This window comes from Rattus norvegicus, chromosome 15 (assembly GCF_021556685.1).
Source record: "Rattus norvegicus strain SHRSP/BbbUtx chromosome 15, alternate assembly SHRSP_T2T, whole genome shotgun sequence".
NCBI classification, from domain to species: Eukaryota; Metazoa; Chordata; class Mammalia; order Rodentia; family Muridae; genus Rattus; species Rattus norvegicus.
Genome location: NC_141548.1, coordinates 34,359,987 through 34,386,097, shown reverse-complemented (window position 1 = coordinate 34,386,097; position 26,111 = coordinate 34,359,987). Strand labels below are relative to the sequence as shown.

Here is a 26,111-nt window from a genome sequence, read left to right as displayed (position 1 = left end):
TGAGCATGGGAGATCTTTCCATCTTCTGAGGTCTTCTTCAATTTCTTTCTTCAGAGTCTTGAAGTTCTTATTGTACAGATCTTTTACTAGCTTGGTTAAAGTTACACCAAGGTACTGTATATTATTTGGGTCTATTATGAAGGGTGTAGTTTCCCTAATTTCTTTCTCGGCTTGTTTCTCTTTTGTGTAGAGGAAGGCTACTGATTTATTTGAGTTAATTTTATACCCAGCCACTTTGCTGAAGTTGTTTATCAGCTTTAGTAGTTCTCTGGTGGAACTTTTGGGATCACTTAAATATACTATCATATCATCTGCAAATAGTGATATTTTGACTTCTTCCTTTCCAATTTGTATCCCTTTGACCTTTCGTTGTCTGATTGCTCTGGCTAAGACTTCCAGTACTACATTAAATAAGTAGGGAGAGAGTGGGCAGCCTTGTCTAGTCCCTGATTTTAGTGGGATTGCTTCAAGTTTTTCTCCATTTAGTTTGATGTTGGCTACTGGCTTGCTGTATATTTCTTTTACTATGTTCAGGTATGGGCCTTGAATTCCTAATCTTTCCAGGACTTTTATCATGAAGGGGTGTTGAATTTTGTCAAATGCTTTCTCAGCATCTAATGAAATGATCATGTGGTTTTGTTCTTTCAGTTTGTTTATATAATGGATCACGTTGATGGTTTTCCGCATATTAAACCATCCCTGCATGCCTGGGATGAAGCCTACTTGATCATGGTGGATGATTGTTTTGATGTGCTCTTGGATTCGGTTTGCCAGAATTTTATTGAGTATTTTTGTGTCGATATTCATAAGGGAAATTGGTCTGAAGTTCTCTTTGTTGGGTCTTTGTGTGGTTTAGGTATAAGAGCAATTGTGGCTTCATAGAAGGAATTCGGTAGTGCTCCATCTGTTTCAATTTTGTGGAATAGTTTGGATAATATTGGTATGAGGTCTTCTATGAAGGTCTGATAGAATTCTGCACTAAACCCATCTGGACCTGGGCTCTTTTTGGTTGGGAGACCTTTAATGACTGCTTCTATTTCCTTAGGAGTTATGGGGTTGTTTAACTGGTTTATCTGTTCCTGATTTAACTTCGGTACTTGGTATCTGTCTAGGAAATTGTCCATTTCCTGCAGATTTTCAAGTTTTGTTGAATATAGGCTTTTATAGTAAGATCTGATGAGTTTTTTAATTTCCTCTGAATCTGTAGTTATTTCTCCCTTTTCATTTCTGATTTTGTTAATTTGGACACACTCTCTGTGTCCTCTCGTTAGTCTGGCTAAGGGTTTATCTATCTTGTTGATTTTCTCAAAGAACCAACTTTTGGTTCTGTTGATTCTTTCTATGGTCCTTTTTGTTTCTACTTGGTTGATTTCAGCTCTGAATTTGATTATTTCCTGCCTTCTATTCCTCCTGGGTGTATTTGCTTCTTTTTGTTCTAGAGCTTTTAGGTGTGTTGTCAAGCTGGTGACATATGCTCTTTCTTGTTTCTTTCTGCAGGCACTCAGCGCTATGAGTTTTCCTCTTAGCACAGCTTTCATTGTGTCCCATAAGTTTGGGTATGTTGTACCTTCATTTTCATTAAATTCTGAAAAGTTTTTAATTTCTTTCTTTATTTCTTCCTTGACCAGGTTATCATTGAGTAGAGCATTGTTCAATTTCCCCGTATATGTGGGCATTCTTCCCTTATTGTTATTGAAGACCAGTTTTAGGCCGTGGTGGTCTGATAGCACGCATGGGATTATTTCTATCTTTCTGTACCTGTTGAGGCCTGTTTTTTGACCAATTATATGGTCAGTTTTGGAGAAAGTACCATGAGGAGCTGAGAAGAAGGTATATCCTTTTGCTTTAGGATAGAATGTTCTATAAATATCTGTTAAGTCCATTTGGCTCATGACTTCTCTTAGCATGTCTACGTCCCTTTAATTTCTGTTTCCATGATCTGTCCATTGATGAGAGTGGGGTGTTGAAATCTCCTACTATCATTGTGTGAGGTGCAATGTGTGTTTTGAGCTTTAGTAAGGTTTCTTTTACGTATGTAGGTGCCCTTGTATTTGGGGTATAGATATTTAGGATTGAGAGTTCATCTTGGTGGATTTTTCCTTTGATGAATATGAAGTGTCCTTCCTTATCTTTTTTGATGACTTTTAGTTGAAAATTGATTTTATTTGATATTAGAATGGCTACTCCAGCTTGCTTCTTCTGACCATTTGCTTGGAAAGTTGTTTTCCAGCCTTTCACTCTGAGGTAGTGTCTGTCTTTTTCTCTGAGGTGTGTTTCCTGTAGGCAGCAGAATGCAGGGTCCTCGTTGCGTATCCAGTTTGTTAATCTATGTCTTTTTATTGGGGAATTGAGGCCATTGATGTTGAGAGATATTAAGGAATAGTGATTATTGCTTCCTGTTATATTCATATTTGGATGTGAGGTTATGTTTGTGTGCTTTTCTTCTCTTTGTTTTGTTGCCAAGACGATTAGTTTCTTGCTTCTTCTAGGGTATAACTTGCCTCCTTATGTTGGGCTTTACCATTTATTATCCTTTGTAATGCTGGATTTGTAGAAAGATATTGTGTAAATTTGGTTTTGTCATGGAATATCTTGCTTTCTCCATCTATGTTAATTGAGAGTTTTGCAGGATACAGTAACCTGGGCTGGCATTTGTGTTCTCTTAGGGTCTGTATGACATCTGTCCACGATCTTCTGGCTTTCATAGTTTCGGTGAAAAGTCTGGTGTGATTCTGATAGGTCTGCCTTTATGTGTTACTTGACCTGTTTCCCTTACTGCTTTTAATATTCTTTCTTTATTTTGTGCGTTTGGTGTTTTGACTATTATGTGACGGGAGGAGTTTCTTTTCTGGTCCAATCTATTTGGAGTTCTGTAGGCTTCTTGTATGCTTATGGGTATCTCTTTCTTTATGTTAGGGAAGTTTTCTTCTATGATTTTGTTGAAGATATTTACTGGTCCTTTGAGCTGGGAGTCTTCATTCTCTTCTATACCTATTATCCTTAGGTTTGATCTTCTCATTGAGTCCTGGATTTCCTGTATGTTTTGGACCAGTAGCTTTTTCCACTTTACATTATCTTTGACAGTTGAGTCGACTATTTCTATGGAATCTTCTGCTCCCGAGATTCTCTCTTCCATCTCTTGTATTTTGTTGGTGAAGCTCGTATCTACAGCTCCTTGTCTCTTCTTTTGGTTTTCTATATCCAGGGTTGTTTCCATGTCTTCTTTCTTGATTGCTTCTATTTCCATTTTTAATTCCTTCAACTGTTTGATTGTGCTTTCCTGGAATTCTTTCAGGGATTTTTGTGACTCCTCTCTATGGGATTCTACTTGTTTATTTATGTTTTCCTGGAATTCTTTTAGGGATTTTTTCGATTCCTCTCTGTAGGCTTCTACTTGTTCTTATATTTTTGGTTGTGAGCCTAGCCTTTAACGGCTGAGCCATCTTTCCAGCCCTTCTACTTGTTCTCTAAGGGAGTTCTTCACATCTTTCTTGAAGTCCTCCAGCATCATGATCAAACATGATTTTGAAACTAGATCTTGCTTTTCTGGTGTGTTTGGATATTCCGTGTTTGCTTTGGTGAGAGAATTGGGCTCCGATGATGCCATGTAGTCTTGGTTTCTGTTGCTTGGGTTCCTGCGCTTGCGTCTCGCCATCAGATTATCTCTAGTGTTACTTTGTTCTCGTATTTCTGACAGTGGCTAGACTGTCCTATAAGCCTGTGTTTCAGGAGTCTTGTAGACCTGTTTTCCTGTTTTCTTTTAGCCAGTTATGGGGACAGAGTGTTCTGCTTTCAGGCGTGTAGTTTTTCCTATCTACAGGTCTTCAGCTGTTCCTGTGGGCCTGTGTCTTGAGTTCACCAGGCAGGTCGCTTGCAGCAGAAAAGTTGGTCTTACCTGTGGTCCTGAGGCTCAAGTTTGCTCGTGGGATGTTGCTTATGAGCTCTCCGCGGCAGCAGCAACCAGGAAGATCTGCGCCGCCCTTTCCGGGAGCTTCCGTGCACCAGGGTTCCAGATGGTGTTTGGTGTTTTCCTCTGGAATCAGTAATGTGTGCAGAGTGCAGTCTCTTCTGGTTTCCCAGGCGTGTCTGCCTCTCTGAAGGTTTAGCTCTCCCTCCCACAGGATTTGGGTGCAGAGAACTGTTTATCTGGTCGGTCCCTTCAGGTTCCGGCGGCGTCTCAGATGCAGCAGACCTGCTGCTCCTGGGCCCTCCTCTACGGGAACCCAGAGGCCATATACAGTTTCCTCTTGGGCCAGGGATGTGGGCAGGGGTGGGCAGTGTTGGTGGTCTCTTCCGCTCTGCAGTCTCAGGAGTGCCCACCTGACCAGGCGGTGAGGGCTCTCTCCCACGGGGTTTGGGAGCAGAGAGCTGCTGCGGGCAGGGATCCGCCGGTTTGGGACTCCTGCTAAATACCGGAAGTGTCCGGTCCTAGAGGAATTTTGCCTCTGTGTGTCCTGAGTTCACCAGGCAGGTCGCTTGCAGCAGAAAAGTTTGCCTGTGGTCCCGAGGCTCAAGTTTGCTTGTGGGGTGTTGCTTATGAGCTCTCCGCGGCCACAGCAACCAGGAAGATCTCCCTTTTCATTTTTGATTTTGCTAATTTGGATGCTCTCTCTGTGTCCTCTGGCTAGTCTGTCTAAGAGTTTATCTATCTTGTTGATTTTCTCAAAGAACTAGCTCCTGCTTCTGTTGACTTTTTTGTATAGTTCTTTTTGTTTCTACTTGGCTGATTTCAGCCCTGAGTTTGATTATCCTGCCCTCTACTCCTCTTGGGTGTATTTGCTTCTTTTTGTTCTTTACCTAGCTTTTAGGTGTGCTGTCAAGCTGCTAGTCTATGCTTTCTCCTGTTTCTTTTTGGAAGCCCACAGAGCTATGAGTTTTCCTTTTTGTACTGATTTTATTGTGTCCCATAAGTTTGGGTATATTGTGCCTTCATTTTCATCAAATTCCAAAAAGTCTTTAATTTCTTTATTTCTTCATTGACCAAGTTATCATTGAGAAGAGCATTGTTCAGCTTCCATGTGTATGTGGGTTTTCTGTTGTTTTTGCTGTTATTGAAGACCAGCCTTAGTTTGTGGTGATCTGATAAGTTGTATGGGATTATTTCAATCTTCCTGTATCTGTTGAGGCTTGTTTTGTGGCCGATTATCTAGTCAATTTTGGAGAAGGTACCATGAGGTGCTGAGAAGAAGGTATATCCTTTTGTTTTAGGATGGAATGTTCTATAAATAAATGTTAAGTCCATTTGACTCATAACTTCTGTTAGCTTCTCTTATGTCTCTGTTTAATTTCTGTTTCCATGATCTGTCCATTGATGAGAGTGGGGTGTTAAAATCTCCTACTGTTATTGTGTGACATACAATGTGTGCTGAGTAAGGTTTATTTTATGAATGTAGGTGCCCTTGCATTTGGAGCATAGATATTCAGGATTGAGAGTTCATCTTGGTGGATTTTTCCCTTGATGAATATGAAGTGCCCTTCCTAATCTTTTTTGATAACTTTTGGTTGAAAGTCACTATAGAATGGCTACTCCAGCTTGTTTCTTGCCACCATTGCTTAAAAAATTGTTTTCCAGCCTTTTATTCTGAGGTATTGTCTGTCTTTGTCTTTGAGATGTGTTTCCTGTGGGCAGCAATATGTTGGGCCTTCTTTACGTATCCAGTCTGTTAGTCTATGTCTTTTTATTGGGGAATTGAATCCATTGATGTTAAGAGATATTAAGGATTAGTGATTGTTGTTTCCTGTTATTTTCGTTTTTAGAGGTGGAATTATGTTTGTGTGAACCTCCTCTTTTGGATTTGTTGCAAGAAGATTACTTTCTTGCTTTTTCTGAGGTGTAGTTTCCCTCCTTGTATTGGAGTTTTCCATCTATTATCTTTTGTAGGGCTGATTTGTGGAAAGATATTATGTAAATTTGGTTTTATCATGGAATATCTTGGTTTCTCCATCTATGGTAATTGAGAGTTTTGCTGGATGAGTAGCCTGGGCTGGTATTTGTGTTCTGTTGGGGTTTGTATGACATCTGCCCAGGATCTTCCGGCTTTCATAGTCTCTGGTGAGAAGTCTTGATGTAATTCTGATAGTTCTGCCCTTATACGTTACCTGATTCTTTTCCCTTACTGCTTTTAATATTCTTTCTTTCTTTTGTACATTTGGTGTTCTGACTATTCTGTGACAGGAGGAATTTCTTTTCTGGTACCATCTATTTGGAGTTCTGTATGCGTATTGTATGTTTATGGGCATCTCTTTTTTTTTTTAAGTTAGGGGAGTTTTCTTCTATAATTTTGTTGAAGATGTTTACTGGCCCTTTAAGTTGGGAGTCTTTGCTCTCTTCTATACCTGTTATCCTTAGGTTTGATCTTCTCATTGTGTCCTGGGTTTCCTGAATATTTTGGGTTAGGAGATTTTTTTTCGGTTTACATTTTCTTTGACAGTTGTGTCAATGTTTTCTATGGTATCTTCTGTCCCTGAGATTCTCTCTTTTATCTCTTCTGTTGGTGATGCTTGCATCTATGACTCCTGATCTCTTCCCTAGGTTTTCTGTCTCCAGGGTTGTCTTCCTTTGTGATTTCTTTATTGTTTCTATTTCCATTTTTAGATCCTGGATGGTTTTGTTCAATTCTTTCACCTGTTTGGTTGTGTTTTCCTGTAATTCTTTAAGGGATTTTGTGTTTCTTCTTTAAGGGCATCTCTTGTTTACCTGTGTTGTCCTGTATCTCTTTAAGGGAGTTATTTATGTCCTTCTTAAAGTCCTCTATCATCATCATGAGATGTGATTTTTAAATCCAAATCTTGCTTTTCCAGTGTGTTTGGATATCCAGTATTTGTTTTGGTGGGAGAACTGGGCTCTGATGATGCCAAGTATTGTTGGTTTCTGTTGCTTAGGTTCCTGTGCTTGCCTCTCACCATCAGGTCGTCTTTGGTGTTAGCTTGTCTTGCCATCTCTGACAGTGGCTTTTCCCTCCTGTAAGTCTGTGTGTTAGCACTTCTGGAGACCAGCTTTCTTCTGCGGGATCTGTGTACAGAGAGCTGTGGGACTGGGTCAGCCCACAGAAGGGTCCTGTCCCAGACTGCTCCTGGGTTTGAGTGTCCTGAGGTTTCCCGGTGGGACTCTCAGAGCAGAAGTAGTGGTCTTACCTCTGCTCTCAGGTGTGTTAGTGCTCCTGGTGACTGACTTTCAGCTCTGAGCGCAGGCAGAGACTGGAAGGATCCTCTCCCTGACTGCTCCTAGGTCTAGAGGGCTCTAGGTGGGTTCTTCTTGGACCAGGAATGTGAGCAGAAGAAGTCAGTTTAAATTTTTATTGGATATTTTATATATTTGCATTTCAAATTTAATCCCCTTTCCTTGCTCCCCCCCCACCCCTTCTTTGCTTCTATGAGGATGCTCCCCCTCCCACCCACCCACTCCCACTTCACCTGGCCTTCCCCTACACTAGCGAATCAAGTCTTCACAGGACCAAGGGCTTTTCCTCCTATTTATGCAAGACAATGCAATCCTCTGCTACATATGTGGCTGGAGCCATGGGTCCCTCCATGTGTACTCTTTGGTTGGTGATTTAGTCCCTGGGAGCTCTGGGGAGTCTGGTTGATTGGTATTGCTGTTCTTCATATGGGGTTGCAAACCCCTTTAGCTCCTTCAGTTCTTTTTCTAACTTCTCCATTGGGGTCTCCATGCTCAGTCCAATGGTTGGCTGCAAGCATCCTCATCTGTATTGGTAAGGCTCTGGCAGAGCCTCTCAGGAGACATCCATATCAGGCTCCTGTCAGCAAGCACTTCTTGGCATCAGTCATAGTGACTGGGTTTGGTGGCTGCATATGGGATAGATCCCCAGATGGGGCAGTCTCTGGATGGCCTTTCCTGAAGTCTCTCCTCTATTCTTTGTCCCTGTATTTTCTTTAGAAAGGAACAATTTTGGGTTAAAATTTTGAGAAGGGTGGGTGGCCTCATCCCCCAACTGGGGGTTTGCCTAACCTCTGGATATGGTTTCTACAGATTCTATTTCCCCTTCGTCGGGTGTTTCAGCTAATCTCATTTCTGTTGGGTCCTGGGAGCCTCTTGCTTTCCTGGCATCTGGGACTTGCTGGTGGCTACTCCAGTTCCCCATTCCCCATTGCTGCATACCTCTGTTCAAATTCCTGACCCTCTGTATATCATCCCCGTCTCCTCTCATACCTGATTCTGCTCCCCGTTTCCCCACCCCTTCTTCTACCCCTCCCTCTACCTCCCCTGAGGATTTTGTTCCCCCTTCTAAGGAGGACTGAGGCATCTGCACTTTGGTGTTGTTTTTCATTTGCACACCTGTAGCATTAGATGACCTGTAGATGGCCTGCCAGAGGCCATCTAGGACTAAATGCTAAAAGCCAGCAGGTAGCTTCCTGAGGTGGTTTCACTGTGGTCTATGAACCACAATGAATGAACCCTTGTAGGCAAGGCCAGGGGGATGACATTTCAGGAGAGATTGCTGCTATTAATATGCCTTTGCTGTTATTATTAAATATATATAACAATCACTAAGTATTAGTCCATCCTTTCGAGCAGAGTTCTGCAGATCACATGATTTCTTAATTACTAATGATAATTTCATAAGAATTCCTAAAATTATACTAATAGCTACTAAGCCCTTTATAGTAGGACTGCTGCTAAAGTCCTCTCTGATGTAAAAAAACTGCAATGAGAACCCTGTCAGTCTTCATGTGTCACAGGTTAACTGCTTCTAAGATAGAAAGTGGGCATTTACAACTTAGAATACATTCCTTGGAGCTATAAAACAATTAACCAAAGGTCATAAAATGGAATGATTTACTGTAGATGCAAAGACAGAAGATGAAATATTGACTGGGTTTATCTATACACAACTTCAATGCTAAGTTAGACTAAAATATTATAGTTTTAGACTTTCAACTTGTGGACTAGTAACTGATAATGAATGCCTAGCTAGATAACTAGTTGTAATGGGAACAATGTGAGCACCTGTTGTAAACTTCTTATTCAATTTATGATTTGAATTTATGTTTGAGCTTTTACTGAACTTGCAAAAAAAGGATACTTAGAAAAACATATGATCTGCCTTCCTAAAAAGGTCACAAAAACTAGAAATGATGATATTAGAGCAGAAGGAGAGAGCAAGACTAGGAGGAAGGAGGACAGCAGAGTAACTTAGAAGTTAAGAGAACATACAGTCTGATACCTCCCCCCTTTCACTTTCCCTTAGCAATAAAGATGAGAATTCTTTTTCAAACTGTCTCCTCTTTTTCTGCCTGCGAGCAACTTTACCTAGCTGACAAGGAGTTAAATAAACTTTCAGCCTTAGGACCTGGGCCAAGATAAGGTAAATGTTATAGAAAGCAATCGTAATCTTGTGCCAGACCAGGTCTTGCCCCTGCTGATGTTCTTTCTCTCAGCTTCCTTCAAGAGAGAACCAGACCTCCAGAGCTGGTCTTCGGCAGTTACCACACACCATATATCACTTGTGTTTTTATTTTATTATTTATTTTAAGATAGGGTTTTACTGCATAGCCCTCACTGGCTTTGAGAGCCTACGTCTGCAGCATCCTGGGTGGTTGAGGCACCGCTGTACCTGGCTCTTCAGGTATTTGTTCTGTTAGCTTATTTAAGTAGGGAGACGTGCTGTTACACTCTGGTTCTTTGGTTTATTAAATACAGGTTAGATTTGATGCTTTAGTAAGAATCCCATCTTAAAAGGTAATGTATAGAAAAGCTCTGTGTTTGCCCACCGCTTCCTTGTGGTGTGCTCAATAAACCTTTGAAGAAGGTGAGGTAATACATACTTCCATTATAAACATATAGAAAGGTGAACCAATATCTCATCCTTGCTCTGACCACTTAAATCTACCTTTAGTATTTTTCATCTTTTAAATGTTGTATTACGTTAATGTGTGTGTGTGTGTGTGTGTGTGTGTGTGTGTGTTTGTGTGTGTGTGTTTGTGTGCGCGCGTGCGCACATGTGCATGTGTGCGCGTGTGTGCGGGTGTGCACGTGCCAGCCACAAGGCATGTGTAGAGTCTAGAGGTGACTTGGTCTTCTTGTTTCCAAAGTTTGTTTTTCAAGTGTAGGTGGTTGTAGTTGTATGTATAGAATTACCTTGGACGTCTGTTCTAGCCGTGTCTAGTCCCAGCTCTGTGGCGATGTTATGTGACGTTAGGCTCTGCAGCGCCTCTCTCATGGCTCTTTCAGTCTGAGATTGCTTTGGGAGTCTCATGTACTCTCATATGCATTTACAGATTTGTTTTCTATTTCTGTGAAGAATGTTGGGAATTCGAATCCACTGAATCTGAAAATTGCTTTTGGTAGTCCAGACATTTCACAGTGTATTCTGGTAACCCATGAGTGTGGGAACTCACCTTACTCTTCAGTGTCCTGTTCAATTTTTATTTATTTTTTTTGTATGTATTTTGTATGTATGTATTTATTTATAGTCTTTTAGTTTTCACTGTAGAGAATTTTTATCGTATTGGTTAGATTTAATCCAAGGATATATGAAATCTGATATATGTGTATTTTAAAGCAATTATAATGGACACTGCTTTCTTGATTTCTGTCACATCCTATCAGTGATTGTGATTTAATATATTAGCAGTTTAGTATTTTTTGCTCATTAACTATATACAGTAATTTGCCATTCTGCTGAATGCGTCAGATTTAGAGGGTTTTCTGGTGGAAGTCTTATTTCTAAAATCTATTTTTGAGTATAGGCTCATGTTATCTGCACACAGGGATTATTGAATTCCTTTTTTTGTATTACTTTTATTTCTCTTGCCTTTTTTGCTCTAGCCTTCTGGTTCTAGCTTCTTTAAGGCTTCTTATCATGAAGGGATATTGATGTTGTCAAGGTGTTTCCACTGAGATGATAATGCGATCTGTTTCTATGTAGTGTGCTACATTATTTTTTTTTTAAAGATTTATTCATTTATTACATATAAGTACACTGTAGCTGTCTTCAGACACACCAGAAGAGGGCATCGGATCTCTTTACAGATGGTTGTGAGCCACCATGTGGTTGCTGGGAATTGAACTCAGGACCTCTGAAAAGAGTAGTTGGGTGCTCTTAACTGCTGAGCCATCTCTCCAGCCCTGTGTTACACTTATTATTCACATGTTTAACCAGCCCTGCATCCCTGGAATGAAACCAACCCAATCATGTTGTTATATGGTCTTATTTACTTTGTCTGCATTTAATTTGGTCTGCATAGACCTTTATTGAGAAATTTTTGACATTAAAACATAAGCACTTATTCAAGGTCATGTCAACAGGAACAAGTGATGACAATTATTTATTTTAATTATCTTTAATCTTTTTTTCTTTTTACAGTCTAGTCATTATTCCCCTCCCAGTCTGCCCTTTGACAGTTCCTCATCCCATTCCTCCTCCCCCATCTCCAAGAGGATATCCCCCATCCAACATCCCCCACCCTGCCAGGTCTTCCCATTGCCTGTGGCCTCAGGTCTCTCCAGGGTTAGGTGCATCTTCTCTCAGAGGCCAGACCAGGCCATTCTCTGTTGTATGTGTGTTGGGCTTGTACCAGCTGGTGTATGCTGCCTAGTTGGTGGCTCAGTGTCTTATGAGATCTCCGGGATCCAGGTTAGTTGAGACTGCTGGTCTTCCTATGGGGTCACCCTCCTCAACAAGTTCCAGCCTTTCCCTAATTCAATGATAGGGGTCGACTTCAGTCCATTGGTTGGGTATCTATCTGCATTTATCTCAGTCAGCTGCTTGTTGGGCCGCTCAGAGGGCAGCCATGCTAGGCTCCTGTCTGTAAGAACATCATAGCATCAGTAATAGTGCCTTGGAGCCTCCCCTTGAGATGGATCCCAATTTGGGCCTGTCACAGGACCTCCTTTCTTCTCCTGCAGTCTCTTCTCCATTTTTGTCCCTGCAGTTCTCTCACCCAGGGGTGTATGTCTCATGAAAAGAGAATTCATTTTGTTGAGTGTTTAAGCCTGAGGGTGTAAGTCAGTGTTTGCCCAGCATGCTCAAACCCCAGTTAGCAGGATGATGGGCAGAAATGAGAATTTGTGTTGTGTACTTGTGTGGGCTTTGTTATCAGAGTAATGCTGGTTTCCGAGAATGAATTTTACAGTGTCTTTTCCCTTTTGATTTTATGAAACTCGAATGCCTAACATGAATTAGGCAGCCATGAAAGCCATGCCTCAGCCTTGTGAGAGGCCTGCCGCCAGTCCCCAGGGTACATAATCTGATATGAAGGCCGGCAGCATCTCTCCGTCCTTCCCATTTCTAGCAATTGCAGTTCCATTCAGGTACTCTGCTCTCGGGTCTTTGCAGTGAGTCAGTGAATGGGATGCCTGTTTTATTTGGCAGACTGTCTCGTGCTGCCCCTTAGCTTCTTTGTTGCAGTTGTCAAGTCACTGATGACATTCTTTGCCGACTGTAGCCTTGATTTCTGTGTGTACGTTTGCAGTTTGTTCTTTCACTCGTTTTGTTTTTCCATCTAGAACAATTCATTTCTCTCTTTTCACTACTGGGGAATCTCACTGGGAAATCGACAAGTGTTTTCTACCTTTGAGCTACATTCCCAGCCTCTCACCCTCCCCTCCTCCCCTTCCTTTCTTCCCTTTTTTCTCTTCTTTTTGTTTGTTGTGCTGCTGGGACCAAACCCAGGACCCTGTACATGCTTGGCAAACATAGTGCCTCCTTCATTTTCTTAATATTGCTTTCTACTCATTAATGACAAGTGCAGTAGTGAGAAAGGGGTGGGGTTTTGAATAAGGAATTCAATTTTGCACTGACTGAACAGTCAATAGAGGTAACACCACCTTTGGACAGCCTTGCTCATGGATTTTGGCTAATCTATTTTCAGGGCAAGTGGCTTTGACTTTAGATTCAATTTTCTCTTTAGCACAAGTCGACTTCTGTTCAAGAATTCATTTTTTTTTTTTTTTTTTTAGTTTACCCATTTTAGTTAGTGGTTAGGTTAGGCTGCATTTCCTCGTGCCATACTCAGGGCTGAATTTGCTTTGCCCTGACTTGTGATCATTTGTTGACAATGTAAGGTGAGCATTTACCTGACTACATCTCAGCTCTTGAAAACTCCAGTGTCATTTATTGCCTAGGCCTGTTCTCCTGCTGTCTGTGCTGGGCTGGCATTTTGTTTTATTAATGCATCTCTTCTCCCATTGCCTTGTTTTAATTCTGTAACTTTTTCTTTTGTGAGGCTTTGAAACAGCAAATACAGGAATTACAGGAAGACTTGAAAAGGAAGGAAACAAAATGGTCAAGTACACACGGTCGCCTCAGAAGCCAGATAGAAATGCTAGTCAAAGAGAATACAGACCTCCGAGAAGAAATAAAAGTAATGGAAAGATTCCGACTGGAGGCCTGGAAGAGAGCAGAAGCTATTGAGAACAGTCCCAAGGCCTGCCAGTACATAATGGCCACAAAAAAGGATGAGTCCATGGTAGGTTTGGGAACCATTTTGTCAAATCATGGCGACTGTTTTGCACATTTAAACTCATAAAGCTGGAAAATGGAATGGTGGACTAGTGGATGGGAGGTTAGTGTTACACAGATCCAGGAGACTGTCACAAGACTGAAAGCTCTAGAGATGGACAGGGTGATAATTGTTCAAGTCAGAAGCACTGCAGTTCCAGTGTAAACTTTATTCAAGAGCAAAATTCGGGATGTTGTGTAGTGTACCATTTGTCTTAGTTACTTTTCTGTTGTGACAATACATCATGACCAAGGAAACATACAAAAGAAAGCATTTATTTGGGGCCCATGGTTGCAGAGCTAAGAGTCCATGAGTATTACAGTGGGGAGCAAGGCAGAAAGGCATAGTGCTTGAGGAACAGGTAATAGCTTCTATTTAAAAGGCAGAACTTCCATTTAACTCATTGGAAGTGATATGGACTTTAGAAACCTCAAAGCCTGTCTCCAGTGACATACCTCCTCCTAATGCTTCCTAAACAGTCCCGGCAGCCGGGAAGCACACATTCAGATATATGAGCCGATGGGGGCCATTCTCATTCAACCACCGTAGAGTTCAGGTGGTGAGGTAAGCATGGCAGTTCTCCTAGCTGTAATATGGGAATGTTGCCCTAGACTGCTGTTAGGGAAAGTGCAGACTGTGGATGACACTTGATGCATTCAGAATTTGTGCTTCATGGAGAAAAGCTGGTTTAGTGATAAAGCAGGTGAGGAGGGGAAAAGGCTGTCCTAGTGTCCTGAAGGGTTCTTTGAGAGAGCGACCTGCCGGGCCCATGGAGGACTAATGGCCAGGTTATTTCCCAAGCCCCAAACTGCAGCACATCAAGACCCTTATGTGCTTATGGTGGCAAGGATGCAGAGAAGATACGGGCAGAGCATAATAGCCCTGTAGAGATGTTGACAGTGGTTGAAGAGGCTGGGGTAAGGGTTTTGTTATTTTAGGTAAGAGAATGAACAGGTTAAGTGTGTCTCAGTGAAGAGGACACAGCTGCAGGAGGAAGCAGGGAATAGCTGGGCCAGCATCCTAAAACAGATGAGGGCTGGCTCTGGCTAGATGCAGTCTGTTGTGAGGCAAGTCCAGGCCAGGCTGATACAGAGTGGCAGCTGGTGGGAAGTCTTCTAAAGCTCTGTCTTTCTTGGGGAAACAGGAGCACACTCATTGAGCTGGAGAAGCATGAGGCAGAAGGTAGATGTGGGAACACTGAGAATAGAAACCAAAGATCCTGGGGAGGTAGCTGGCCAACTAGAGTCAACTGAACAGGGAGGCCTTAGTTGAGAAGATACCTCTGTCAGATTGGACTATTGGCAAGCTGGTGGGGCATTTACTTGTTTGATGATTAATGTGGGAGGACCTAACCTACTGTAGTCCTGGCTACTGCCCACAGGTGGCCTTGGCTAGGTTAAGCAATCCATGAAGAGTATGCTAGAAAGCAGTGTTCCTCCATTTTCTCTGTTCCTTCCATGGCTTGTCTCAGTGATAGATTCTGATTGGGATGCCTTCCACTTCCTGGCTTTTGGTCATGGTCTTTATTACAACAGAAAACAAACCAGGACAGCAGGGAAGGCAGGTTTGTAGCTGCAGTGGGGTCACATGGGTGGGAGACCCTGCACTTCAGTAAGATGATTTGCTTTATTTTTTGGTTGTTGTTGAGCTCTTTTGATGTAGACTTAGATTTTGGCAAAGGTGAAGATTGCTGCACAGGGGAGGATGATGTAGGTTCGCAATGTTTAAGAGTGACCATGAATGTACAGTGTATCAGAAGGCCCAAGGCCACTGGTGCAGGGGACATAGCAAGCATGCATGGATTAATAGACTGTGTGCTCTAGGGTGTGGACATTGTCCAGGTGAGGGTTAGGGCATGATCTGGGAAGATAGGATATAGTTTCCGAGAAGAGGCACTTACTTGTCCTCTATGCTTCATCATAGAAGCTTCCTAGTGGACAGGAGGTCACAGGGGTGTGACAGAGTCCTGAACCGTCCCTGCTCTGACTGCTATGAATTATCTCACTGTGCTGTGTGGCCAAAGCAGTTGAAAGGAGCTGGTACAAATCATGGCTCCTAGCCTTTAAGTACTTTAGCATTTTATGAAGTGTCCCTGACTCTAATTGTTTGGTTGTAACTGAACTGTTTTGAAATTATGATTTGTGCATCTGTTTATTGAAGGAATTAATACAATTGATGGTGGCAATTTCTGGGACTGTCCTAAGGTGAGGCTGGACAGATAGCGCAGATGGGTTGGGGGGGGGGGTTAGGTTATGAGACCAAGATACTGTCACAGACAGGGAGGTGGGAGGTCCCGACAGTGCTGGTGATAGGCACAGATTGGCGATGGGGGAGTCAGGTCAGGCAGCTTCATCAGCCATTGGGGACATGAGGGAGGTTTGCAGAAGAGGCTAGCTGACATGAAGGTCTGTTTTGTGTCTTGAGTTGGAGGATAGTGTGTGTGTCTGCATGTGTATGTGTGTGCGTTTACCTGACCTCCTATGGTAATTGAGAGTACAGAAGAACAGCTCTTACTGAGTTATTTTTGTTCAGTGTCATAAAATGTAGAATAACAATTATATTAAAAATTATCTCTTATATTATAGAACTCATCAATTCAATTTCAAAAGAGTCATGCTTCTTTAGGAGTCCAGGGAGAAAAATATAAGAAAAAGTATTTGCCAGCACAAGGTAAGAGACTACATGTTTCTTTTATATTTCAGAACATAATAGGTAATTTGAGCTAAGCTTGGTGACATGAGTTGTTACCCTATCAGGCAGGAGGCTTACCACAGGTTCAGGGCCAATCTGGTACTTGGTAAAGTGAGACTGGCTTGGTGAAAGGGATGGGAATAGGAGAGAGGATTACATTCAAGGAATCAAACCAGAGTGATCTTGAAGCCTCTGCAGACTGCTTTAGTCTCTGTTTCAGAAGTGAGGAAACAAATTGGTAAAGAAGAATGGATTCATTTACAGTTTGGATAAACTATAATGGTTAAGTTTTATAGAAAAGACAAGAGAAAGACCAGAAATGCATGTATTCACTTAACTGTGAGGTAAGTGCCCAGGATTGGGTGCTGTTTTTGACGCCAGTTCCTCCTCTGGAGCCTGCACGGTAGCCTTTCCCTCCCCCACCATGAGATTTCTGGAGAAACTTGAACCCTGTAGGGCTTGTTTTAGGGTGTCTATATCAGTCTTACTCCTCAGATAATTCCCAATAGCATTTCATGTATGCTCATACAATTTATAAATTGTTTTGACAGCTTGTTTCCGTGATTATTATGAATTTACCATGTGGAGGCTGGAGACTGAACCTGGGTTTTTTGCAAAAGCAGCCAGTGCTCTTAACTGCTGGGCCATCTCTCCAGCCTCAACAAATTTATCTGTATTAGTCAGTGTGTGACGCTGCAGTACCACAGACATTCTTCTCTGTATCTGGAATACACACATGCCGTTCCCGAGGTACATAGCAAGGGCTGGAATAACTGGACAATTGGGAGAATATTTTTAATACCAACAGATTGTATCAAAATTATTTCCAAAATATACTAATACATTCTTAAAGTTTTGATTACATTTATTTATTATTTTTTAACGGCACATGTGGACTGAGAAAACAACTTCCCAGAAAGTAACTTCCCTCGTGGGTCCTCTGACTGGACCTTCCCAGCAGCGTTTGTGTTACCTACAGCACCATCTCCCTAGCCCTAGTTTTATACTCTCAGTAACTGAGAGAGTGTGGGATTCCATACTTGCCCAGTACATTCAATACTGCCAGATTTGACTTTTTGCTAACAGGTTAAGCGTATGTGTCATTGTTGTTTTAATTTGCATTTCCACGATCATTTAAATGCATTGAATACCATTCCCTTTGCAACTAGCTATGTGGATACTAAACATTCCTCCCAACCCCCTCATTACCAGGAATTGAAACCCAAGGCTTAAGGCTTCAGGCTTTTGTATGCAAGGCAGGTACTGAAAAACTCAGTCATCTCTCCAGCACTGACCTTTTTTTAAAAGGAAAATTATTTGGGTCTTTAACCAATCTGATTTACCTACATCACAAAACCTTTTCTTAACCTATTGCTTATCAACCTTTCTTTTAAAAGATGGAGTCCCACATAGCTCAGGTTAGTCTTGAGCTGCAGCTAAGGCTGGCCTATGTGAACCCAAATTATTTTAATATTGCTAGGCCTTTTTCCTCTGCAAGGTGTAGTTTTGCTTTGTGTATGGATGGTACTGCCTGTTTGTAAGTCTATGAACCATATGCCTGCCTAGTACCTGCAGAGGCCAGAAGAGGGCATTGGAGTTTGCCTGATGTTGTTAGCTGCCATGTTGGGGCTGGGAACTGTACCTGGGTCCTCTGTAAGAGCAACAGGGTTCTTAACTGCTGAGGCATGTGATCATCTCTTCCTGTTTTCTGAGTACATGTATACACAGACAGACTCACATAGACACATAAATAAAATAAGGAAGCTGGGTTAATACAACAGCACTGACAAAGGAAATGTTTTGTGTCTGGTGTGGGAATGTGTGTACTACTGGGTTCTTGTCTCTTCCCACCATGTGGGTCCCAAGGATTAATTTTTTTTTTTTTTGGTTCTTTTTTTTTCGGAGCTGGGGACCGAACCCAGCCAAGGATTAATTTTTAAAGGTTTTTAATGTTGCGAGTGCCATCTCATTGGGCCCAAAGGAACTGTTTTACCAGACCAGTAAGTTAAATATTTTCATTAAGCATCAAAACTAACTCTGACAATTACTTTCTAACAGGAAATTCATCTAGAAGATCCAAGTCTGTGCCGCCTCGTGATTTAGGCAGCTTGGATAAAGGACAAGTAAATCTTTTTATGTTGTTAATATGTCAATGTACTTTATTCAGGATTGAACTAGATTTGTTAAATTTCCAAACCATGTAAAAAGGAGGGCTTTTATTTAACATTGCAAATGTTTTCTATATAACAAACACTGGTCATAGAATCATGTAATTTCAGAATCTAGCTTTTAATAGGTGCAGATTGTGACTGGTTAAAATGTCTTGTCTTGTAGGCTGCCTTGCCTAGAGAGCCTCTTCAACCAGTGAACTTCCCAGACCTTGAATATAAAAACAAAGAGGAAAAAGAGGAAGAAATTCAGGGAGAAATCAATCATCCTGATGGGAAGGTTAAAGACATACTTATTTAAAGTAATGGTTGTGTTGGGGCTGGAGAGATGGCTCAGTGGTTAAGAGTACTGGCTACTCTTCCAGAGGACTTGGGTTCAATTTCCAGCACCTATGTAGCAGCTTAAAACTTTCTGTAGCTTTAGTTCCTAGTTCCAGGGGATCTGATGCTATCCCATAGACATACAGGCAGGCAGAACACCAATTGATTCTCATAAAAATAAAAATCAATAAGTCACTAAAAATGTGATACAAAATAAGTATGTTTTAAAATAAGGAGCCTAGACTCTGAAAAAAAGAGTATCACTTGTCACTTTACCACAGGGACCTATTCTGAGAGCTGTTGCATTGTTACAGATTGTATTACAATGTGAACATCCTAGAATGTGCTTCCACAGCCCTATGAGATCATGTACGTCAGACTCGGGCCATGCCACACGTGTGTGAATGTATGTGGGGGGTGTGTGCATAGGAATGTATACGGTAGAGCTGTTCTGAGGGCCCAAATGAACAAAGCGACAGAGAAGCTGAAGCACAGGTGACTTTGTTGTGATGATATAAACACATGTATGGTGTTTACATAAACATTTATATGGGAGTGTGCGCTAGAATAAAAGCACAGTACGGAAAAGACACAAAGCAGCCACGTGGCTGTCTCACATCAGCTTCTAAGCACTTTATGTGATTGTGTGATGTACTTTCCTGTAACTGTCAGCACAGGCTTACAGCCATCACCACAAACACAGGACCTTGATGCTGTGCTGCCTGAGGATGGCTGGGATGAAGGGAATAAAGATTCTCCTGCTTCATTTACCAGTAGGGAGAGTATTATGCACATGGCCCATCCATGGCTGTGTGTTGAAGGCTGTGGATGGTGCTTACCTTATGGACTGTGGGGCTTGAACATTTAGTGACAAACAAAAGGAGGAATATTGTCCCTTGGTTTTGCATTACACAAAGCTACAAGGCCTCCTGCATTTTCTCTTCTGTGGTCTTCAAAATACTGCTCTGGAGCCCGGTCTGTTACCAGCTGGCATAACTTTGTCCTTGGCCTTACAGCTATTTGTGTAGGCACATGGGGAAGTCCCAGCATAACTTCCAGGAGTTGGTGCTCCTTCCAACATGTGGGTCCTAAGAACTCAGGTTCTCAGGCTTGACAGCAAGTGCCTTTAACCTGCAAGCTATCTCTGTGGTCCATTTCCTTGGGAAAAGTGGGTGTGCTGACCAAAAGGAGGAGAGAAAAAGGGACATAAATACTTGTTTGGGGAGGGTAACTAAGGATTTTACCATTGTATCTTTTCAGGTAGAAAAAGTTTATAAAAATGGATGCCGGGTTGTTCTGTTTCCCAATGGAACTCGGAAAGAAGTGAGTGCGGACGGGAAGAGCATCACGGTTACATTCTTCAATGGTGACGTCAAACAGGTCATGCCAGATGAGAGAGTGGTATGTATGCGCAGGGCGATGCTTCTAGCTGCGTCATCTCCGGAGAGGGGCAGATTGACTAAATGTCTTTGCAGGTCTACTACTATGCTGCTGCCCAGACCACACATACCACGTACCCAGAAGGGCTTGAAGTCTTACATTTCTCAAGCGGGCAAATAGGTACAAACTTACTTTGCTTCCACTTTAAACTCTAACCTTCCTTTAAGAAAATATATTGATAACAATCATTTTTAAAACAGAAAAGCATTTCCCAGATGGAAGAAAAGAAATCACATTTCCTGACCAGACCATTAAGACTTTATTTGCTGATGGTCAAGAAGAGAGCATCTTTCCAGATGGCACAATTGTCCGAGTACAACGGTATGGCACCTCTTAAGTCTGTTTCTATATTTCCAATTTTCATGGGTCAATTTTAAAATAAATCTGAAACATTTGGGACTGGGCATCTATCAGTAGAGAAGAGCGCTTGCTGTGCAGAGTGAAGATCTGAATTGGAATTAGCATCCTATAAAAGACATGGGTGCATGTCCCTGTGACCCCAGTGCTGGGAATGGGGTAGGGAAAGTCAGGTGGCTCCAGGAAGCCCAGCCTGATCCGAAAGGTTCCAGTTGAGTGAGAGACCCTGTCCTAAGGGAATAGAGTCGAGTCCCTCTTTGGCTTTGCATTCAAGGGAGCGTGCAGCCTCCCAAATATAAAGCAAAATGCATCAGTGACAAGAAGTGAGCACAGACACTTTGCACTGACAAGTTTAGAAGCAATGTGAGCTAATGGGACTTAGAGAAACTGCACAGAACTCAGGGGGGGAAGTTGTTTAGAAATTTAGTGAATTCTGAATTCAGGAGATGCAGAAGGCAGGCTGCCCTCAAGTGTGCAGTTGACAGAACCCCTGAACCATGCTTAGACTTTCCCATCTTGCTTGTATTTTCAATTTCTCAAGCTCTCTGTTGTGTTACACGTTTAATCTCTTGGCATATTTGATACAAACTTTCAAAATCAATAAGCTCTTTATCCTTCTGAATATTACATTTCTGAAGGTTAGTTTTATGTGGTCCCTGGAGGCCCAATCTACAATTAAAAGTATTGTTTTTTGTTTGTTTTTAAAAAGATTTATTATATATGAGAATACTGTAGCTGTCTCCAGACACACCAGAAGAGGGCGTCAGACGGTTGTGAGCCACCTTGTGGTTGCTGGGATTTGAACTCAAGGCCTCTGGAAGAGCAGCCGGTGCTCTTAACCGCTGAGCCCTCTCTCCAGCCCTTTTGTTTGTTTTATAGAGCAGAGTTTCTTGTACCTTAGGCTGGCCTTCACCTCCCATGTGTGTACAGATGATGCAGAGCCTTTTATCCCACCATTTTAATTACAGCCTGGCGAAGCTGTGCCACATCTAATTTTGAGCTTTTCCTTTGTCATCTTAGGATGTGACAACTGAATACCCCCTTTTATGAGAATAGGTAACACGGATCAGCATCAAGTTGATGGTAAAACTCGCCAAGGAAGTAGAACGAATCCAGGTGGTACATGGACTTCTTACAGTCATTGTAGTGTTTTCCCTTAGTGTAGAATAGTTTAACTACACATTTAAGATTTTGTTTACTCTTACTTTTCAGGTTTTGTGTAGTAAAGAGAGAAATAAGAACACTATGTACTGGGGGTTGGGGATTTAGCTCAGTGGTAGAGCGCTTGCCTAGGAAGCGCGAGGCCCTGGGTTCGGTCCCCAGCTCCGGGGGAAAAAGAAAAGAAAACTATGTACTAATGCATCTAGCTTCAACATATAGCCATTCTTATTTTCATAGGCAAATACCAAGTATTTGGTCAGGATTATTTTTTCCTTAAGAGCTGTGGTTCTTATATTGTAGTGTGCCATTGAAATCACCTGGATTGTTCAGTTGCAGCTATGATGGGGCACGGAATCCCCTGAGGAAGCATCAGCTTTTGGAATGGCTTTTGTGTCTCACACACATATGTGGCACAAGACTGTTCTGCTGGTAACACCTGCCCATCTATGTCCTGAATTGCTGACTCCCAGTCTGTAACTCCAGACTATTGGTCATGGAAATTCATTGTGAGTGTCCCATAGATATGCCCAGCAATCCACTTGGTGTTAACTGTTCTAAGTACTCAGGCAGTCTTCATTTAGTGAAAAAAAAAAAAAAAAAAAAAACTATCTCAACTTTCCCCCCAAGGAAACTGAGTAGCTAAATTTAAACATGATGACCACCTTTGAGCTGGGCATGGTGATATATGCAAGCTTTTTTTTTTTTTTCATTAATTTATTTACTTTACATCCCAATATCAGGCCCCCTTCTCAGGAGGACCCCCCACCCGGGTATTCTCCCTCCCCTCAAGACTAGGTACATCCTCTCCCACTGAAGCCAGACAAGACGGCTCAGTTATGACAGCAGGATCCACAGGCGGGCCACAGATTAAGGGACAGCCCAAGCTCCAGTTGTCGGGGCACCCGCATGAAGACCAAGCTGCACTTCATAGAATTGCTACATAGAATACACAAGGAACTGAGGAGGCAGGCTGACCACTGGGAGTTTGAGGACAGCATACTTTACATAATGAGTTGTAGGCCAGTTAGGGCTACATAAAGAGACTCTGTTGCAAAAAAATAAAAATAATTTCAGAGGCTGAACACATCTAAAATTAAAACTAAACACTTTATAATTTACTTTATATTAATTTACTTTTTTATATATTTATATATTTTATAAAGATATAATCTATATAAATTATTAGTAGAAACGTTTCATGGTCACATGTAAAGGCTGATTTGGTAGTGGGAACTGAACTGAAATACTGCAAACAGAACTTGCAATTGTATTGGACCAAGTAGTGTGTTTAGGGGAAGAAGCAATTGCCAAAATCAAAGGCTACTTTTATCCAGCTTTCCTGGTATACGTTTCTTTTCTTTTTATTCTCCCATAGTATTGAGGATTGAATCAAGGCCTCATGCACACTAGGCAAGTACTTTTCCATTGAGCTCCCTCCAGCTCTATTTTAAATTTCAGGGGAGGTGAGGCAAGGTTTTGTGTTGAGGCTGGTATTGAACATCTAGTCCTCCTCCTTCAAACTCCTGAGGGCTGGTATTACAGCTGTGTACCTACCACTGTGCCCAGCTCCTGTTGAGGTCAGGGGTTAGGTTTGGTCTTCTCCTGGATGTTTTGAGTTAGGAGCTTTTTGCATTTTCTTTGACTATTGTGTTAATGCTTTTTATGATATCTTCTGCCTCTGAGATTCTCTCTTCAGTTCATGATGCTTACATCTATGATTGCATCTATGACTCCTGATCTCCAGGGTTGTCTCCCTTTGTGATTTCTTGTTTTTGTTTCCATTTTTAGATCCTGGATGGTTTTGTTCAATTCCTTCATCTGTTTGGCTGTGTTTTCCTGTGATTCTTTAAAGGATTCTACTTTTTTACCTGTGTTCTCCCATATTTCTTTAAGGGAGTTATTTATGTCCTTTTTGTTTTTCTGGAGCTGAGGACCGAACCCAGGGCCTTGCTCTTGCTAGGCAAGTGCTCTACCACTGAGCTAAATCCCTAACCTCTATTTATGTCCTTCTTAAAGTCCTCTTATCATCATTATGATTTGATTTTTAAATCCAAATCTTGCTTCTGTGGCATGGTGGGAGAGCTGGGTTCTGATGAAGAAGACTTGTGCTTGCCTGTCGACATCTGGTTATCTCTGATGTTAGTTAGTCTTGCTGTCTCTGTCTGGAGCTTGTCCTTCCTGTGAGGGCCAGTGATCTTAGGAGTGAGAGCACTCCTAGGAGACCAGCCCTCCCTAGGCAGGATTTGGGTCTGTAGAGCTGTGGGCCTTAGCTCTGCGTGTAGATGGAGACCGGAAGGATCCTGTCCCAGCTGCTCTTAAGTTCCGGTGCGCTCCTGGCAGTTCCCTCTTTGAACAGAAGTGGGGTCTCATCTGTGGGCTTAGGAGTTGAGAATGCTCCTGGGAGACCAGTTCTCTGCGGGCAGGCTTTGGGTCCGTAGGGTTGTGGGACAGCCTTAGCTCTGGGTGCAGATGGAGACCATAAGGATATATACAGTTTTTAAAGAAATTATATTCTGGTTTAAATTTTACAGTGATGGCAACAAAATCATAGAGTTTAATAATGGCCAAAGAGAGCTCCACACTGCCCAGTTCAAGAGACGAGAATACCCCGATGGGACTGTTAAGACTGTCTATGCAAATGGTCATCAGGAGACAAAGTACACCTCTGGCCGAGTCAGAGTGAAGGACAAAGATGGTAATGTGCTAATGGACACAGAAATGTGAAAGGTCTTTGTGGGATTAATCATGAAGTAACACTAAATGGTTTTCTGTTCAGAGGATGTACATTTCTTATGTGTTCAGTTGTTTAATTTATATAACGTGTGTCTAAATAAAAAGATTATGTTTGAATTTTAAAATTAAATTAAAGTTTTGCCATATAGTCTCTGTTTTACATTATTTGAAACACAAAAGCTGCTTATCTAGTGTATGTATCTTTCTATAGTTAGGAAAACATTACTTTGTTGCAAACTATATAATATATATATATATATATATATATATATATATATATATATATATATATATATATATATATATATATATATATATATCTTTGCCTTTTGGAGACCAGTCTCCACTGTGTGTGCTGGAACTCACTCTGTAGGTCAGGCTGGCCTTGAGACAGAGAGAGCCACCTGCCTCTCTTTCCCCAGAACTGGTATTAAAGACATGCACCACCACACATGGCTTGTAGAGGTTTTCAAAATAAGAAAAGCCAAAAATAAAAGAAGTATACCAAATACTTGTTCCATGGGATGTGAACTAAGAAGTGAAAGCCAAAACAGTACTGCAGCCAAATCTGAGATGAAAACTGCTGTCCGTACAAAGGCTCAGGACTTGTACAAGAATGGAGACAAGCACCGACGGGCCAGACCATGTACTAACAAATCTTAGGCGAAAACAGTTACAACCAGGATGCTACATAACTTGTCAAAAACAGCAGGAAGTAGCTGGTGTGTGCCAACCACAGCCCCCTGTTATTACCAGAGGTGGTAGGCAGCACAAACAAGCCATGCTCAAAGAAAGGGAAAGTTGCCCATTGTACCTTTATGACTAGAACAACAGGTCTTGACAGTTACTCATTAAAAAATAGCCATTCTGCGTGATTTAAGAAAGAAATGTGAAAAGCAAAAGCTACATTACTTTAGGCTGCAGAAGAAGACATGAGGCATACACTTTAAAGGAAATGGTGGTGTGAACTGCCATTTCACAGAAACTACACATTTCAGGAATGTGTAGCTACTTTTTCAAAAGTAACTGCCCCCTGACCCAGCAAATCTCTCTACTGTGCACATATAAGTAAACCTCTCACACAATTAAGAAACAACAAAAAGCGCCCAGTAACTGACAACAGACCATGCACTCAGATGGGCAGTGAGGACCATGAGAATGCTACCTAGGTTTCCCATTACTCAGCAAAACCACACAGACTTACGAAGTCATTACAGACACCATCCCAATTATACTCACCTCTGAGTGAGGTGCTCATGAGTGAGACATTTCGGGACCTTAGACAATTCTGCTATTCCTTAAGCAGAAGCTTAATAACATGAACTAAAATTTCTATATGGCTAATTTTTATTTTGAAATTACAATAAAAATAAAAACAAAACAAAAATGTTTCAAAGAAAACATTAACTTTTCACACAATTCCTTAACAATTTACCAAGTAAGACTAAAGGAGGAAAAAAAAGACAGCACTGCAGAACAAGATAAAATCAAACCTGAAATGGTACAAATCTAACAAAACTTTTTCTGGACAGCTGCAGGAGCTCTTGTACACCTGAAAGACAGAAAGTATTCCTTTAGAGTTGGCTTCAACGCTGTCCTCCGTTCTGGCTGACTAGGAATTTAGCTAGCTAGGGCCCCAGTGGTTCTGTATGCCTGCCATTTGGTACTGAGCCTAAATTATTTGTGGTACAAGTCGTCCTGTTCTGCTTGCCCCACACCAACTTCTACATTGATAATGGTATTCAAGAGGTAGAAAGGCCTCAGGCAACAAAATAT

At 41.7% G+C, this 26,111-nt stretch overlaps 2 protein-coding genes across 22 annotated transcripts in view; one reads left to right on the top strand and one right to left on the bottom strand.

The window, feature by feature from the left end:
• The window catches only part of Cpap (centrosome assembly and centriole elongation protein), a 63,173-nt gene extending 38,690 nt beyond the window's left edge, over positions 1 to 24,483 (top strand). For 13 of the 21 annotated variants that reach the window (XR_015638013.1, XR_015638012.1, XR_015638011.1 and 10 more), the window contains 8 exons: positions 13,189 to 13,431; positions 16,050 to 16,134; positions 18,214 to 18,278; positions 18,490 to 18,603; positions 19,905 to 20,045; positions 20,120 to 20,204; positions 20,285 to 20,405; positions 24,134 to 24,483. Coding sequence is in view for 14 of the 21 variants with exons in the window: in XM_087585667.1 (XP_087441793.1) it covers positions 13,189 to 13,431; positions 16,050 to 16,134; positions 18,214 to 18,278; positions 18,490 to 18,603; positions 19,905 to 20,045; positions 20,120 to 20,204; positions 20,285 to 20,405; positions 24,134 to 24,326 (1,047 nt within the window). In the remaining 7 variants the exon portion in view is untranslated. The remainder of the gene's footprint in view (positions 1 to 13,188; positions 13,432 to 16,049; positions 16,135 to 18,213; positions 18,279 to 18,489; positions 18,604 to 19,904; positions 20,046 to 20,119; positions 20,205 to 20,284; positions 20,406 to 24,133) is intronic. The other 8 variants (XR_015638015.1, XR_015638010.1, XM_087585675.1 and 5 more) reach the window with 1 other exon arrangement.
• Positions 24,484 to 25,664: 1,181 nt separating this feature from the next.
• The window catches only part of Rnf17 (ring finger protein 17), a 138,014-nt gene continuing 137,567 nt past the window's right edge, over positions 25,665 to 26,111 (bottom strand). The window contains exon 37 of the mRNA NM_001191685.1: positions 25,665 to 25,887. The gene's annotated coding sequence lies outside the window, so the exon portion shown is untranslated. The remainder of the gene's footprint in view (positions 25,888 to 26,111) is intronic.